The sequence below is a fragment of the Manacus candei genome, unplaced genomic scaffold (genome assembly GCF_025592945.1).
Source record: "Manacus candei isolate 608988 ecotype Guabito, Panama unplaced genomic scaffold, ASM2559294v1 h1tg000002l, whole genome shotgun sequence".
In the NCBI taxonomy this organism is placed as follows: domain Eukaryota; kingdom Metazoa; phylum Chordata; class Aves; order Passeriformes; family Pipridae; genus Manacus; species Manacus candei.
In genome coordinates this window covers 7,804,125-7,816,826 of record NW_026138050.1, presented here as the reverse complement: position 1 = coordinate 7,816,826, position 12,702 = coordinate 7,804,125, and the positions used below count along the sequence as shown (strand labels likewise).

General features: G+C 41.9%; 1 protein-coding gene across 3 annotated transcripts; it reads left to right on the top strand.

Moving 5' to 3' along the window:
* Nucleotides 1-2: 2 nt before the first annotated feature.
* Nucleotides 3-10,367, top strand: LYRM1 (LYR motif containing 1). 3 transcript variants are annotated; one of them, XM_051809080.1, is made up of 5 exons: nucleotides 17-103; nucleotides 2,078-2,231; nucleotides 7,166-7,324; nucleotides 8,353-8,445; nucleotides 10,022-10,367. In XM_051809080.1, exons 3-5 carry the CDS (start codon nucleotides 7,166-7,168, stop codon nucleotides 10,136-10,138), a joined length of 369 nt encoding a protein of 122 aa, XP_051665040.1. In that variant the 5' UTR covers nucleotides 17-103; nucleotides 2,078-2,231; the 3' UTR covers nucleotides 10,139-10,367. The 3 variants fall into 3 exon arrangements, with proteins under 3 accessions (XP_051664961.1, XP_051665040.1, XP_051664873.1); XM_051809001.1 differs by lacking the exon at nucleotides 2,078-2,231 and having other exon boundaries at nucleotides 3-103; XM_051808913.1 differs by lacking the exons at nucleotides 17-103; nucleotides 2,078-2,231 and adding an exon at nucleotides 4,655-4,869.
* The last annotated feature ends 2,335 nt before the right edge of the window (nucleotides 10,368-12,702 follow it).

Below are 12,702 nucleotides of genomic sequence, written 5' to 3'. Positions count from 1 at the left end.
TGCGCGGCGACGCCGCACGCACGGTGAGGGCAGGGCAGGGCAGGCGACCACCGGAGCGCGGCGGGACCCCGCGGGGGCGGGGCCGCGGCGCGGCTGCTCCAAGGTAAAGCGGGGGAGGGGGTGTGGATATACGGAAAGGGCGGAGGGAGAGGAGGGGGTGGAGGTGTGTGGAGTGGGCTGACCCGCTCTCCCCCCCGCGCGTCGCGCGTTGGTTCCACCCGGCTGCGGGGGCAGGGCCGCCCCGGCCGCCGGGGGGCGCAAGGGAGCCCACGCCTGGAGCGCCCCCCAGCGGCCGCTCAGCTCCAGGCCGCGGCGGGGGTGGCAGCGCCATCTTGGCGGAGGCGGCGGCTGCGGGGGCGCCCGGGGCGGGCAGCGCTCCGTGCCCACAGTGCTCAGTGCCCACAGACCTCGGTGCCCACGAACTTCAGTGCCCTAAGCATTCAGAGCCCACAGTGCTCAGTGCCCACAAACCTCGGTGCACCCAGCGTTCAGAGCCCACAGTGCTCCGTGCCCGCAGTGCTCGGTGCCCACAGCGTTCAGTGCCAATAGGACAAGAGGACATAGTCTTAAGTTGTGCCGGGAGAGGTTTAGGTTGGACATTTGGAAGAATTTCTGCACATAAAGAGTGATTAGACATCAGAAGGGGCTGCCCACGGAGGTTGTGGAGTCACCGTCCCTGGAGGTGTCCAAGGAAAGACTGGCCGTGGCCCTCGGTGCCGTGGTCTAGTTGACGTGCTCATGTTTGGTCACACATTAGCCTCAATGGTCTCAGAGGTCTTTGATTCAGTGATTCTGTGCCCCACAGCCTTCAGTGCCCACAGCTCTCTGAGCCTACAGCCCTGCTATGCTTCTCAAATAGTGACTAAAAGTCATGTCTATCAGTGAGCATCAATGAGTTTCACTGAGTGACCCTCAGAATGAAGTAAGAAAAGGGGCAGGGAGGGTTGTGTCTCTGCCGGCCTTAATACCTGTTTTTAAGCTTGGGTGTTTCCAATGCTGGGAAATATTTCTATTCATGCATTCAGTTGCATTTGGCTGGAAGCCAAGGTATGAATAAGGTGCATAAATCTATACTGGGGTTTGTGTCCATGGTGTTATATTTCTGTAGGCTTCTATATTATATAAGCAAGGCCATCCAAGGATAGCAGAGACTTCATTTTCTCTGCTATATTTCTCACACTGCATTAAAACCTCTTTCACTACTTGTAAGTAATTGAGAACTAAACAGAAAGGAGGAGAAAACCATTCTAACTGTATGAAAACATGAGTGACAGTTGGACAAGACAAGAGACAAGTTCATACTGCTTTAGAGTTTACCTGGACACTGTGTGCTTTTCATGAGAAAGCTAAGAAATAAGTAAAGCAATTTTTTTTGTTTCCCTTCCCCCTCTCCACAGTCTAAGTCAGCATTTTGGTCTTCCTCAGGCTCCTATGGCATGGGAGGCATTCCCAGGGCAAGAGTCTGTATGTCCTACTAAAACCAGATAATACCTCGACCACCTCAGACTAAAAGAATGAAAACTGATCAAAAGGGACTAGACTTTCGTTTATTCAAATTAAAAGAATGTTGTAGAATACTAATTTTCTGCAAATTGGCTTATTTAAAATGATACAGGAAACCAGTGATAAAATCCATGTCCTTGCTTTTACTATTTAATTATATTCTCTTTGCATGCAGTTTTCTTTTTCTGATCAAAATACTGCTCCATATGTAAGAGAAAGCTTAAAAGAGATCCAAGTTCAGTCAGAAATCTGAGGCATGAGATAGAATGGCAGAGTTCTTATCCCAGCTGATGAACAGTGTCAGTTCAATGACTTAGAGAGGCAGGTTCAGAGGTATCGACTGGGGTTTCAGATCAGAGTTTCAGATCAATTTGCCAGCAGAAAGACACTGGCATTAGAAAATCCTAAACACTGTGAAAGTTACCCTGATTTCAGATACCCTTACTGAATAACTTGATTCAGTAATTTCATTCTTTTTCACCAAAGATGCATATATTTGTGATTGCAGCTTGCAGATGGAAACAGTGAGAATTGAGTCAAATAAATCCTTAATGGAATGTCTTGAAATTTGCAGGCTTCTGTCACTGGTAGAAATGAGGATGTGACACCATCATAGAAGAATATGATCTGTCATTCTAGTCTGTTTTTCACTATGTGGAGATGGAATACTTTAGCTGTGATTGAAGTTTCGCTATGATTTGGTTTTGGCTGAATCTTAAAAAAAAGAGGTATGAATGTTCAATCAAGAATGACAATCAAATGAAGTTTCCACTTTGCCAGGCACATCCTGCAGCCACATGTGCTCGGCGTTTGCAGGGTGCCAGCTGTCACAGGCCACTGAGACCTTGATTTGAGCAAAAGAAGACAAAATTACTTTTGTGGAAACTGAATTTTGAAACTTAGTATTGCTGGAAGGCATGTGAGCTGCCCAGCTATCACAGGAATCTGTGACCCCTCCTCTTTGTGCCACAGGAACTCATTGTCTCAGTTGCTGTCCCTCAAAGAACCAACAGACCAAAACCATTGCTGCCTTAGGAACTAAAGACTCATTTTGGCAGACTTGTGGGAAAGATGAATATGGATTACTGACCTCTCATTGCTGGGGAGAACTGTGGAAGGAATGATTGATTATCTGCTCATTAGCAGCGGGAGAGAGACTGCAGGTCGCTCTTTAGCTAAGTGGTATTGTTTAGCTCTTAAAAAAAAAAAAAAAGGCCAGATATGTGCATTTTTCTGCATCTCCTTAAATAAACATTAGCAGAGAGGACCTGTGGATGGTCATACAGGCTGGACTGTCATAGGGGCACACTGTATGGAACATGAGGGTGTTCTGCACTAGAATGTTGATACACCATGGTCTTGAATGATGTAATTTATTCCCATCAAGAGATGTGAGCACAGCTTGATTTGGAAGGCAAGTCAGCCCAGCAGTTTGTCACTGTGTCTTTAGGACTCCTTGCCAGTAACAAACCAGCTGTCAAGGAAAAGGTGTGTTGCTCCTAAGTAAAACATTTTACATCTGAGAAGTTCAAAGCAGCCTTTTCCAATTACTTCATGCAGAGTTCTTTTCCCCACCATCTCCTCCCCGAGCAAATAATTTCTCAGCACCAGCACAACGTGTGCATTACTAACACATGCCCCAGTTAGCTGGCATGTAAAAGAGATCTATTGTTTTAAAAGATCCTCTTTTTTTCCCCATGGGCCATTACTTTCACTCTTTGTTTTCTAAAATCCTCTACGTACTCACTGCTGGCACATTTTACCTTTAAAGTCAGTAGCTAATGCTTGATGTGAGAAGAAAGGATCAAATAAAATAGTCTTAAAACCAGCAAAGGCACCGTGCGGAGAGCAGGAGAGTGCTGGACAGGCGTTTGGAGCCAGGCATCCCTCACTGGGGAGCAGGTAGGATTGAGCTGCCTGTATATCTGTGGTCAGGCTCAGTGCAGCCTGCCTGCAGTCCTGGCTTTGCTTTGACACTGCACTGTTGGGGTCATTTTACAGTTGACAAATTCCTTTTGTTATTTTTATATAAACTTTTAAATTCTATAAACAAGCCTGCAAATAGCAAAAGAAGACTGATGTTTCACTGATTATTCAGATTATTGAATTTTTTGGTCAACTATCTAAAAATCCAAAGGAATGTTTATTCCTGAAAGAAAAACTTATGGCATTTTATAGTCTAAGGTATCATTTGTTTTAATTAACAGTTAAAAAAGTTTGCATCTTCACCACGCAGTAACTCATTAACTGCTCAGATCTCCGCTGCGAGTTTGGATACAATGGGATGTTTCAGGTGCTCGATGTGCTGTTGATAAGAGGGGTTTGCATGTAGATCCCAGAGCGATACAGCCCCGCGCTGCCGGGCTCTGCCCCAGCATCCAGCTGTGCCTGTTTGGAAGCCAATGCCTGGCTTCCCTCCAAAGCCCGGACTCTGACAGGGGGCTCCAAACCAGCTGCAGCCTCCCGCTTCTCCCAGTGACACGTCTGTGCGCACACACCTACCTTTGACCTCTCCTGGTTTGTTCTGTGGCAGCAAACACCCGAAATTTGCTCAGCTAATACAATAGCCCTGTACTTTTTGACAGAAACGCCTGTGGTTAACCTCTGTGGGCTGCCTGCTGCAATAAAATGAAGGGTGGTAGAAGTTAAACAATGGGTGTGACTACCACAAGATGGGTGTTAGTGGGAAAGTGGTGTAACATCCACTTAGCATTCCAGAGATGTGAAATATAATTATGATTTAAATGCCAAAGATGTAAGTTGCAGGATGAGTAACTACAAGGACATGAAAGCCTTCCTTATCTTCCTTTCTATCCCACTCAGAATCATTTTGCACACCCACAAAACTAATAAAAGTAGTGTCACTTGATGAAATTACACCTGATACATGACTTGTACCGTCACTTACATTTCTGTCAGTGTGGGCTCTGTTTACACCAAAGAAAAAATTCCAATCTCATTTACAACATTTTAAGTTGGAAGTGATTTTGCTCTCAGTGGAATTATTCTCTGTTTATACTCCCACTCAGATCAGAATCTGACCTAGGCTTTGAATTTTGTCTTATTTTCTCTCATCCTTTCCTATGACAGGCAGGGGTCCTCAATCTGTAAAGGGCTCCTCACACCTACATTTATGTATCTTTGCAGAAATGGCTTTTGAGCAGGTCTGTATTGTTAGGAATTGTCAACTAAATCAGCCTGGGAGCAGCTGGTTGCTGAGTGTACATGAATAGCTGCTTAATGTCTTTTACATCATCCAGCATATGTGGGAAGGAGAGCAAGAATGCAAAAGCACAGCCCATGCCTAGACGAGGGGCTACACACTTCTGTAGCAATTCCAACACAAAGAAGTTAAAGAATGAAAGGGTAAGTTCTAGATAGGGCAGTGGAACAACTAGTGGGGAAAAAAAGTGAGTTCTAAACTTTTCAATAACATCTTTATAAACAGATACTCGGTATGTTTAAAATCCAAGAGCAGAAGGTGTGATCAGCTCTGAACAAAGGGCTGGCCCAAGCTGTGGCCTTGGAAATTCTCTGTGTAGATCAGAACTGAAACCTGTATTTTAAACATTTTTTCCCCTAACATTGTTCCTCTTGTTTTCTTTATGGATTACATGAGAACCTAAGGTGAAAGTTTCTAGCACAGTACTGCCTTTTATTAGCTGTCAGCAGGGAACAAAGAGTATTATCAGCTCCACAAAGGTGACACCTTCAGATAAAAGCACAGGGGTGAGGCCAGGATTTGGGACTCAGTTTGTGCTTGGTCAGACCTTGTAATTGAACTGTTTGTTTTCTGTACAAAATATGCATGGGGCAGGGGTAAGCAGTGATTTTTCAGATATATGTTCATCTGTGGCTTTGTGTCTGACTAATTTCATTGCCTGAAGTGGAGCTGTAGAGTGGATAAATTGAAGCACTTACTCCATAGTGTTTGATGAGCTGGGACTACTTAGTTATAATGTTGTGGATATTTGTTTCCTAGAAATACCGTAAACATTTACTAGAAATACCTTCTGCTGGGTAGGAAGAACAATTTTCCATCTAGGGGAAAAAATATGATTAGTTAAACATGTTAAAATACAAATAGCAAAATAAAATTGTTCTCTCTTACAAACCAGAGAAAAAGAGTTCATGAAACCATGAAAGTCTTCAGATCATAGCAACAGTTAAGACAAAAAAGCCTAGGATTTAATAGTTTGGGGTTTTTTACAATAAAGAACTATGGGCCAAATCCTGTCTTCACGTTAGTATCAGTAATTCCAACTTTGGTGAGTGTCTGGAGCCACAGGAGGCCCGTTCTGGTCAGTCACCATGGCAGAGGCAGCCACTTGAGAACGGAATGGCCTGGGAAGACTTTGGCTCAAGCCTCTCTTCCACAGCCCAGAAAAACAGGAATTGCCACAGACTGCAAGGAGATGAGCGATAGCACATTGCCATGCTTCCCACAGTAGTTTGGGTGCACGCATTAGAAAGCAGCTTTTCCTCATGTGGGAGGAAAAGAGGGAAAGAGCACTCCCTCCAGAGGGCAGCTCAGGCTATCTGAATTACCCTTCTCCAAACTGTCCTCTGGAGGAGCCATTCCCAGCACACAGGTCTGATTTCAGGATAGATTCAGCCACAGTAATTAGGGTTCCAGGTTGGCAAATGGATCCTGAGACAGTCAGATAATGTCCTGTCCCTGACACTTGTTCCTCATTGCATCCATACACTTACTTGGGAGTGCTGCTGCATCTTCCTTTGGGACAGTAAAGTGCCTTTGACAGTTGTGGTGCCCCAAAAGCAGAAGTCATTGTTTCTGTTAACTTAATCCACGTCAGAAATGTTGTTATTCCAGAAGTGGATTTGTCTCAGGGATATCTGTGGTCTGGCATGAAATAGTGTAACCATTTATATGATAAAAGGCTCAATTACATAAAACAAGAATAGGATTTCATTCTTTCTTCTGACAAATATTCTTATCACACCTGGAGGCTGATTCAGTGGGCTCAGCAGGTACACAGCTCTCTGAAAATCAAGACATTCAGGACTTTCCTAAATCCACAGTTAGTCTGCCTCTCCTGCAGTGCTTAGATAAAATAGCTTTCATCACCTTTTCATCACATCAAACTCCAGCTGAATCACTACTGCCTCCTGTCACGGTACCACAAACAAGCTTCTCAGCCCCTGAGGCCTACACAGGTTTTCATCAATATCGTGGTGGGTTTATCACGTATCTCATTCACAGATCTCAAGATGCTTTGCAAAGACAGGGTCAGCACTGGTACAACGACGTCTCAGGAAGGGGGGCACTTACAGTTTCGGTGACTTGCCCAATGTCTGTTGCAAAACAGCCGTGAAACAGAACCCAGGCATTCTTGTACCAGGCTTGTGATTCAGCAAAGCACTAAACCAAGTGCTTAACTTTGAGCATGAGCTCAAGCTGTTTGAATGGAGACAGATTTAAGTATCAGTTTAAATACTTTGCTGGACTGGGTCTCCAGCTTTCAACAGCTAATTATTGTTTACAGCTATTTCAGGGTTTTTTCATACAGCTCAGCATATTTTTAGATGATGGAAATATTTTTAAACTAATTCAACGGTGTGAAAACACGTACTGCTTGCTGGCCTTTTAGCAACTCAAATGTTCATGCATATGTCTGGGGGTTTGTGTTGTCTTTTCTAGATGACCCCAGCGACTCGACAAAAAGTTCTTGGCCTTTACCGCAAGATATTTCAAATAGCCAAAAAATGGCAGTCGGCATCAGGACAGACAGAGGAGACTGTTAAAGAGAAAGAGTACATTAAAAATGAGGCCAGAACATTATTCCGAAAAAACAAACACGTGAGTGTCCTCACAGCTTTGAATTTCTTGCTCTTTGCTTCTTTCCTCTTGCTCTTTGCACTGTCTCAGTGACTGGATGCTAAGATACGAATATAAGAACTGAGTTCCCAAAATTTTATTCACCTTAAATGGTTTGGGTGTATTTGGGTTATAATTTAAATTTCATCCTTGAGAAAAGTCAAACCATTTCAGCTCTTCATTAACTGCTGTAGAAGTCTAAAAGGTCTCTTTTCACTAAAAAAGTGCCAAGAAAAATTAAATTCCAAAGATACTGCCTGTGTAATTGAAGCAGCTTTTGATCTTTACAAAGTTAGCTAAGTGTATCATTACCCATGCAATGGCAAACAGAGCTCAGCAGCTTCTTTTTTTCTTTTCAAAGCAGCAATTATTGGCACTTCTTTTAAAAGAACCACTTTAATTTTTTTCTTAAGGAAGAAATTTCAAACCCCTTTTGAAAGAGGCGATACAGACTCCATGGTAATCAAAGGTCCTTCTTGTAATTCAAGATCACAATTTTTATTTATAGCCTATATTGCTCTGGGACTAAATTGAAGTAATGCAAAGTCAAAAAATTAATTTAAGTCATAATTTACACCACATTTCTGACTTCAAAGGGAGTTTCTGGATAGCATGATAAGAGAATGTGCACCAAGGAGTGTCTTTCCTTTCTCCTCTAGCTACCTCACAGAGTGACGGATGGGTGAGTGTGGCTTTTTCATGGATGTATTAGTAGTTTACGTGTGTATTGTCTTTTTACAGAGAAAATACCATGTTTGGGTAAAAAACTCCTCCTTTAGCTTCAGTCCTGACAGCCTCTGGGCCTTAACATCCAGCACCATCACACCCAGAGCTGTTGAGTCAAGGAAAATACTGATGTTACCTTTTATGGATGGGAACAATACAATCCTTGTATCCTTGGGATTGCCAGAACAAGCTAAAGAAAGTCATGTGGCTGTGCATCATTTACACTTGTGCTTCCAAGTGCTAATTGCTGTACTTTTACAAAATATTTGTTTGTATGATCTTAGGTAACAGATCCAAAGCTGATTGAGCAGTGCATAGAAGAATGTGAGGCAAGAATAGAAATTGGACTGCACTATAATATCCCCTACCCGAGACCTGTGAGTACAAATCCAGTCACAAAGTCTTCAGCATTACCTGCTTAGCTCTCCCTGCACAATGAAACCATGAGTTTACATCACTGTCACTGCACTGCATTTTCAGATGAGCTGGCATTTAAATGTGTGCTAAATCAGAGCCAAGTGTACATTTAAACCTTCTCCATCTATCTTCTTTCACTGTAAATTGTCGGGTTTCTTCTCAAAATAAGGAGTCAAAGCTTAAATGGAGTTGTCTGAGCCAAACTCCCAAGGCCTGTGAATATTTAGCCAGTCTTGTCTGACCAAAGAATGTAGAAAAAGATGGTAATGGAATCAAATAACAAACAAGAATGAGAGAATAAAAATACTTAATTGCATCTGCCATAGATACAATAATTTTCATAGCCTACATTACTGGTCATAAATCAAGTCCTGTGGAAACTCTTGTCTATGTTGCTGCTTCTTTTCCCTTCTTCCTACAGAAAAACATACCAAAGATTACTGAAATACTGGAAGTTGCAGCAGTGTCTTCTGTTGCACCACTCAATACAGTTTCCTCCCTGCCCAGTCACTTTTGTCTGTAGTACTTTATGTTGCCTCTCAAAGAGGCTTCCTCTCTACTCCTGTTAATTAGTTTATATTTTCACATCTATAGTTCCCTGATCAATGCAGTCACGGTGAAAAGCAAATTGTATCTTCATCAGATTCTTGCTTAAAATATGGTCACTGTCAGCATCTCTTTCACAATACAGAATTACAGTGCACATCTGGCAAACAGTGTTCCTAGAAATGGGCCTAAAATGCGTTCTCTACAGTGGCTTCAAAACCCCAAAGGATCAGCTCTCTCAGACAAACTAGATGATTATTATTTCTGAGATTCTAGAAATCTCTACTCCTGCTTTAGTCAGTGCTTTTACTACTATTTGCACCTAAACAGCCATCTTACAGCCTGACAGCCTCAGCAACAATAACATCTGACTGCTACCACCTACGTTTTCCAGTCACTTAGGGGGGTTACAGCTGCATGACTCCCACGGAGAGTCTTATGAAATAAAAAGACTTTGTCAGTCAAAGGAAGAGCCTGTCACCTATTGCTCCTTCTGCTTGTGGAGTCAATGACATTGATTGTGCATTTTAATGTGGCATATATAATCACGACAAAAAGAAGGCAGGCTTTCAATACATACAGTTTGGGGTTATTTTGTGACTTCTTAAGTAGGTATGAATAAATCACACAGTGCTTCAAGACATCTACTGAGGAATTTTTAGGATTATCTAGGTCTTATTGTTCTGGAACAGCAGTCCTACTTCAACAAGTATTTTATCATTACAGTCTGATATCAAACTGCAAAACAAGGTTACTAAGGCCTAAAACATAGGATTTTAATAAACACAACATTTAGGGCCTGAAAGTTACACCACTAATCTCTCCTTAGACAGTGCTCCTCCTAGAAATCTAATAACCTGGATTGAGACAATACACTTGCCCTCTCCAACATGTGAAGAAACTATTTAAATCTCAGTGACACCTAGTCTGTATATATGCTGACTTTTTTCTTCCCAGTTTGCTCCTAACTGGTGGGATTTTCTTTTCCAGATCCATCTGCCTCCTATGGGTCTCGCCCACAAACAAGGTCGTACATTGCGACACCAGGAAAAGTTAAGGAAGATTTCTAAGCCAATATACCTGAAATCCCATGATGAAGTTTCATAGCCCACCACTTAAGCTGTGATGTGTAATCACATCCTTTAAGCTGTGAACTGCAGTCCAGGTGATTCGTGTGCACAACTGTGAACTAAGGTGTTTTGGTCACTTGCTCACACATTTCCTGAGGCCAAAAAGCCAATTGATACATTGCATGTGATGGATAAGGTTGGTCTATTATTTATTTATATTTTTTTTTAACCACTGACTCATCAATAAAAATAACACTTTTCAAGGAGTGAGGTGTGATACAAAGATTACTTTGTAATGGTCTAGAGACTCCAAGTCAGCTTTTCCTCCTTCCTTTGGAGAGGGTGTGGATGTGAAATGCAAAGTTTGGAATGCCATTACACAACTCTGAGTAAAACATTCCAGTGTTGGGTTCCTTAGGTTCCCATGTATGGACTCTCCCTTCAGAGTATCACGAGTATCACTATGGAAACAAGCTTAGGATGCTTTGGTGTGAGGACTATGTTTTCACATGGTCAGTCTTGCAGCATAATCACCATGGGGACTTTCTCAACAATTATTTTAACTTTAGTGTGAGGTTTTAACTCTTAGATTATGGACAGAACCCCAACTTTAGTAAAAGGAAGTATCTACAAGTCTCTAAAGTTTGAGGGGTATTTCTGTTTTACAGGTGCCTCTTGAATGGAATTAAAATTAAATGAATTTTCCTCTCACTGGCCGTCAATTACTTTGCCTCATTTTCAGTCCTCTGACTTTACCAGGCTGTCCTTCAGGAAAGCTGGGGGAAGCTTTCATCCCTCAGGCTGAAAGTGCCAATGAGACCAAGCTGTGGACAAGAGCCACACTGTACTGGATACTACCTAAGCACAGTCCACAGAGCTTTAAGGAAAACCTATTCTAGCCCAAAGTTAACAGTGGCAAAAAAAAGCAAATTTTAAAAATGCAGTGTGTATGATTTCCTGTTAAAGTGGGGGAAATCAGTGAAATCTCCTCTTCTGAGATCTCCAATTCATCCTAAACTCTCCCAGCTCTAATAGACAATGACAAAGAAATATTCTTGTCAACCTGAAAAGTAAGTGAGAACTGGTCATGTGCAGAACAGACTGACAGTCCCTCCCCCAGGAATGCACTCCTAAGAGTGAAAAAAAGCACAAGCAGATGAGAAAGTACAAGGAAACAATAACAGGAGTGAATCAGCATGACAGGTACTGGCTGGCCCAATTTCTCACTGCCCTTCATGGCTCCAGTCCACAAAGGTATCTATTTCCATATAGTTATTTCCTGGATGCCACATGTGGGAAGTAATAGGTAAAATGCCATTGTTCTGCCTGTCAGTGGGATCTTTGCAAATTTAGTGCTGTCAGGAAGACACAGAAGTCCTTTAGCCTAGGAAAAGGGGGATGGAATAAAGAGAGTAAAAAAATAACATGATTATACACAGTGCTTAATCCTTCACTGAAAGAAGTCCAAATACAGTCTTTTCCTACCCTCATTCTGATACACCACTGTAGGCATGTGTCAACTGAGCCAAATCAAAATGTGCAGAGACAAGGGGTTTGAATGGAAGTTTAAGCTCCCTTTTTGCCATTTAAGTATCATTTGAATCTTTTGAATTGTTAAAATTCCTGTGGTTAATGAAGGTGCTGATGCTGTGACACATCGGGTGAATAAACAGCTTTGTAAACAAGCAGTCTGAATTTACTGTCTCTGTTATAGTCACAACTCTTTCCTAAGCACATACCATAAGATTTAGATTATTTCAAAAAAACATCCCTAAAATCACAGAAGATTTACACCAAATTGAAATAACAACATGAGTTTGAGTTTACTACTGAAGGAAAATACAAACAAGCAATTTTAAAAAGGATCAAATAGCCTTGATAACTCAAATGAGTTACTGCTTAACTGAGAAGCCAGCAAGTTGAACTGTAGTGACAGCATCACATTATTTGAGATGCCTTAAAATGCTAGAAAGCCTAATGATTTTTCAAAATAAGTGTTGGAAAAATTATTAACTAGTGCCTCATCCTCATTACTCTCCAGCACCAGAAAGCAAAGACTAAGATTTGTTGAAACCTCAGGCTGTTCTGCTAAAGGAAGGACTAGATCAGCACTTTTGTCAAGTCTGGAGAGAAAAACCTTTATTTTGCAGCTTAAGTTAAACTCTGTATGGAAAGGAGAATCTGCCTTAACTGGAGTCCTTTGTTTTGGAGGTCAAACCATTTTGAGTGAGTTTTATAAAAAAAAAAAAATTCATCTGCAACTCAGTGCAGCAGGTCAGCAAACATCTCAACCGGTACTCTTGTATTAAATGCCAAGGACTGTACAGCTTCTGTCAAGAAGTATCCCAATGACTGCCCAATATGTCATTCCTACACATTAATTTTACTTGCAAAAAGATGTTGTCCTAAAATGCCTCTGAGTTCTGCAGAATTTATAATGCACTGGATTCAACCAGTCCGTGTACACTCTGTCCTGTACTTCCTGAACTTTCTCTTATTCCCCTACCAGTAAATACCGTCTCTTTCTAATTTATCACAGTAGTCAGGAGATGCTTTAGCATGATTTAGAAGAAAAGATTACATTAACTTTATATTTTTTAG

Excerpts from the sequence above, each read along its gene's own strand:
- LYRM1 (XM_051808913.1), top strand. The coding sequence starts at position 4,729 with ATGAATAGCTGCTTAATGTCTTTTACATCATCCAGCATATGTGGGAAG. Across the intron at positions 4,870-7,165 it reads AGAAGTTAAAGAATGAAAGG|ATGACCCCAGCGACTCGACA; the intron begins GTAAGTTCTAGA and ends TGTCTTTTCTAG. Across the intron at positions 7,325-8,352 it reads TATTCCGAAAAAACAAACAC|GTAACAGATCCAAAGCTGAT; the intron begins GTGAGTGTCCTC and ends GTATGATCTTAG.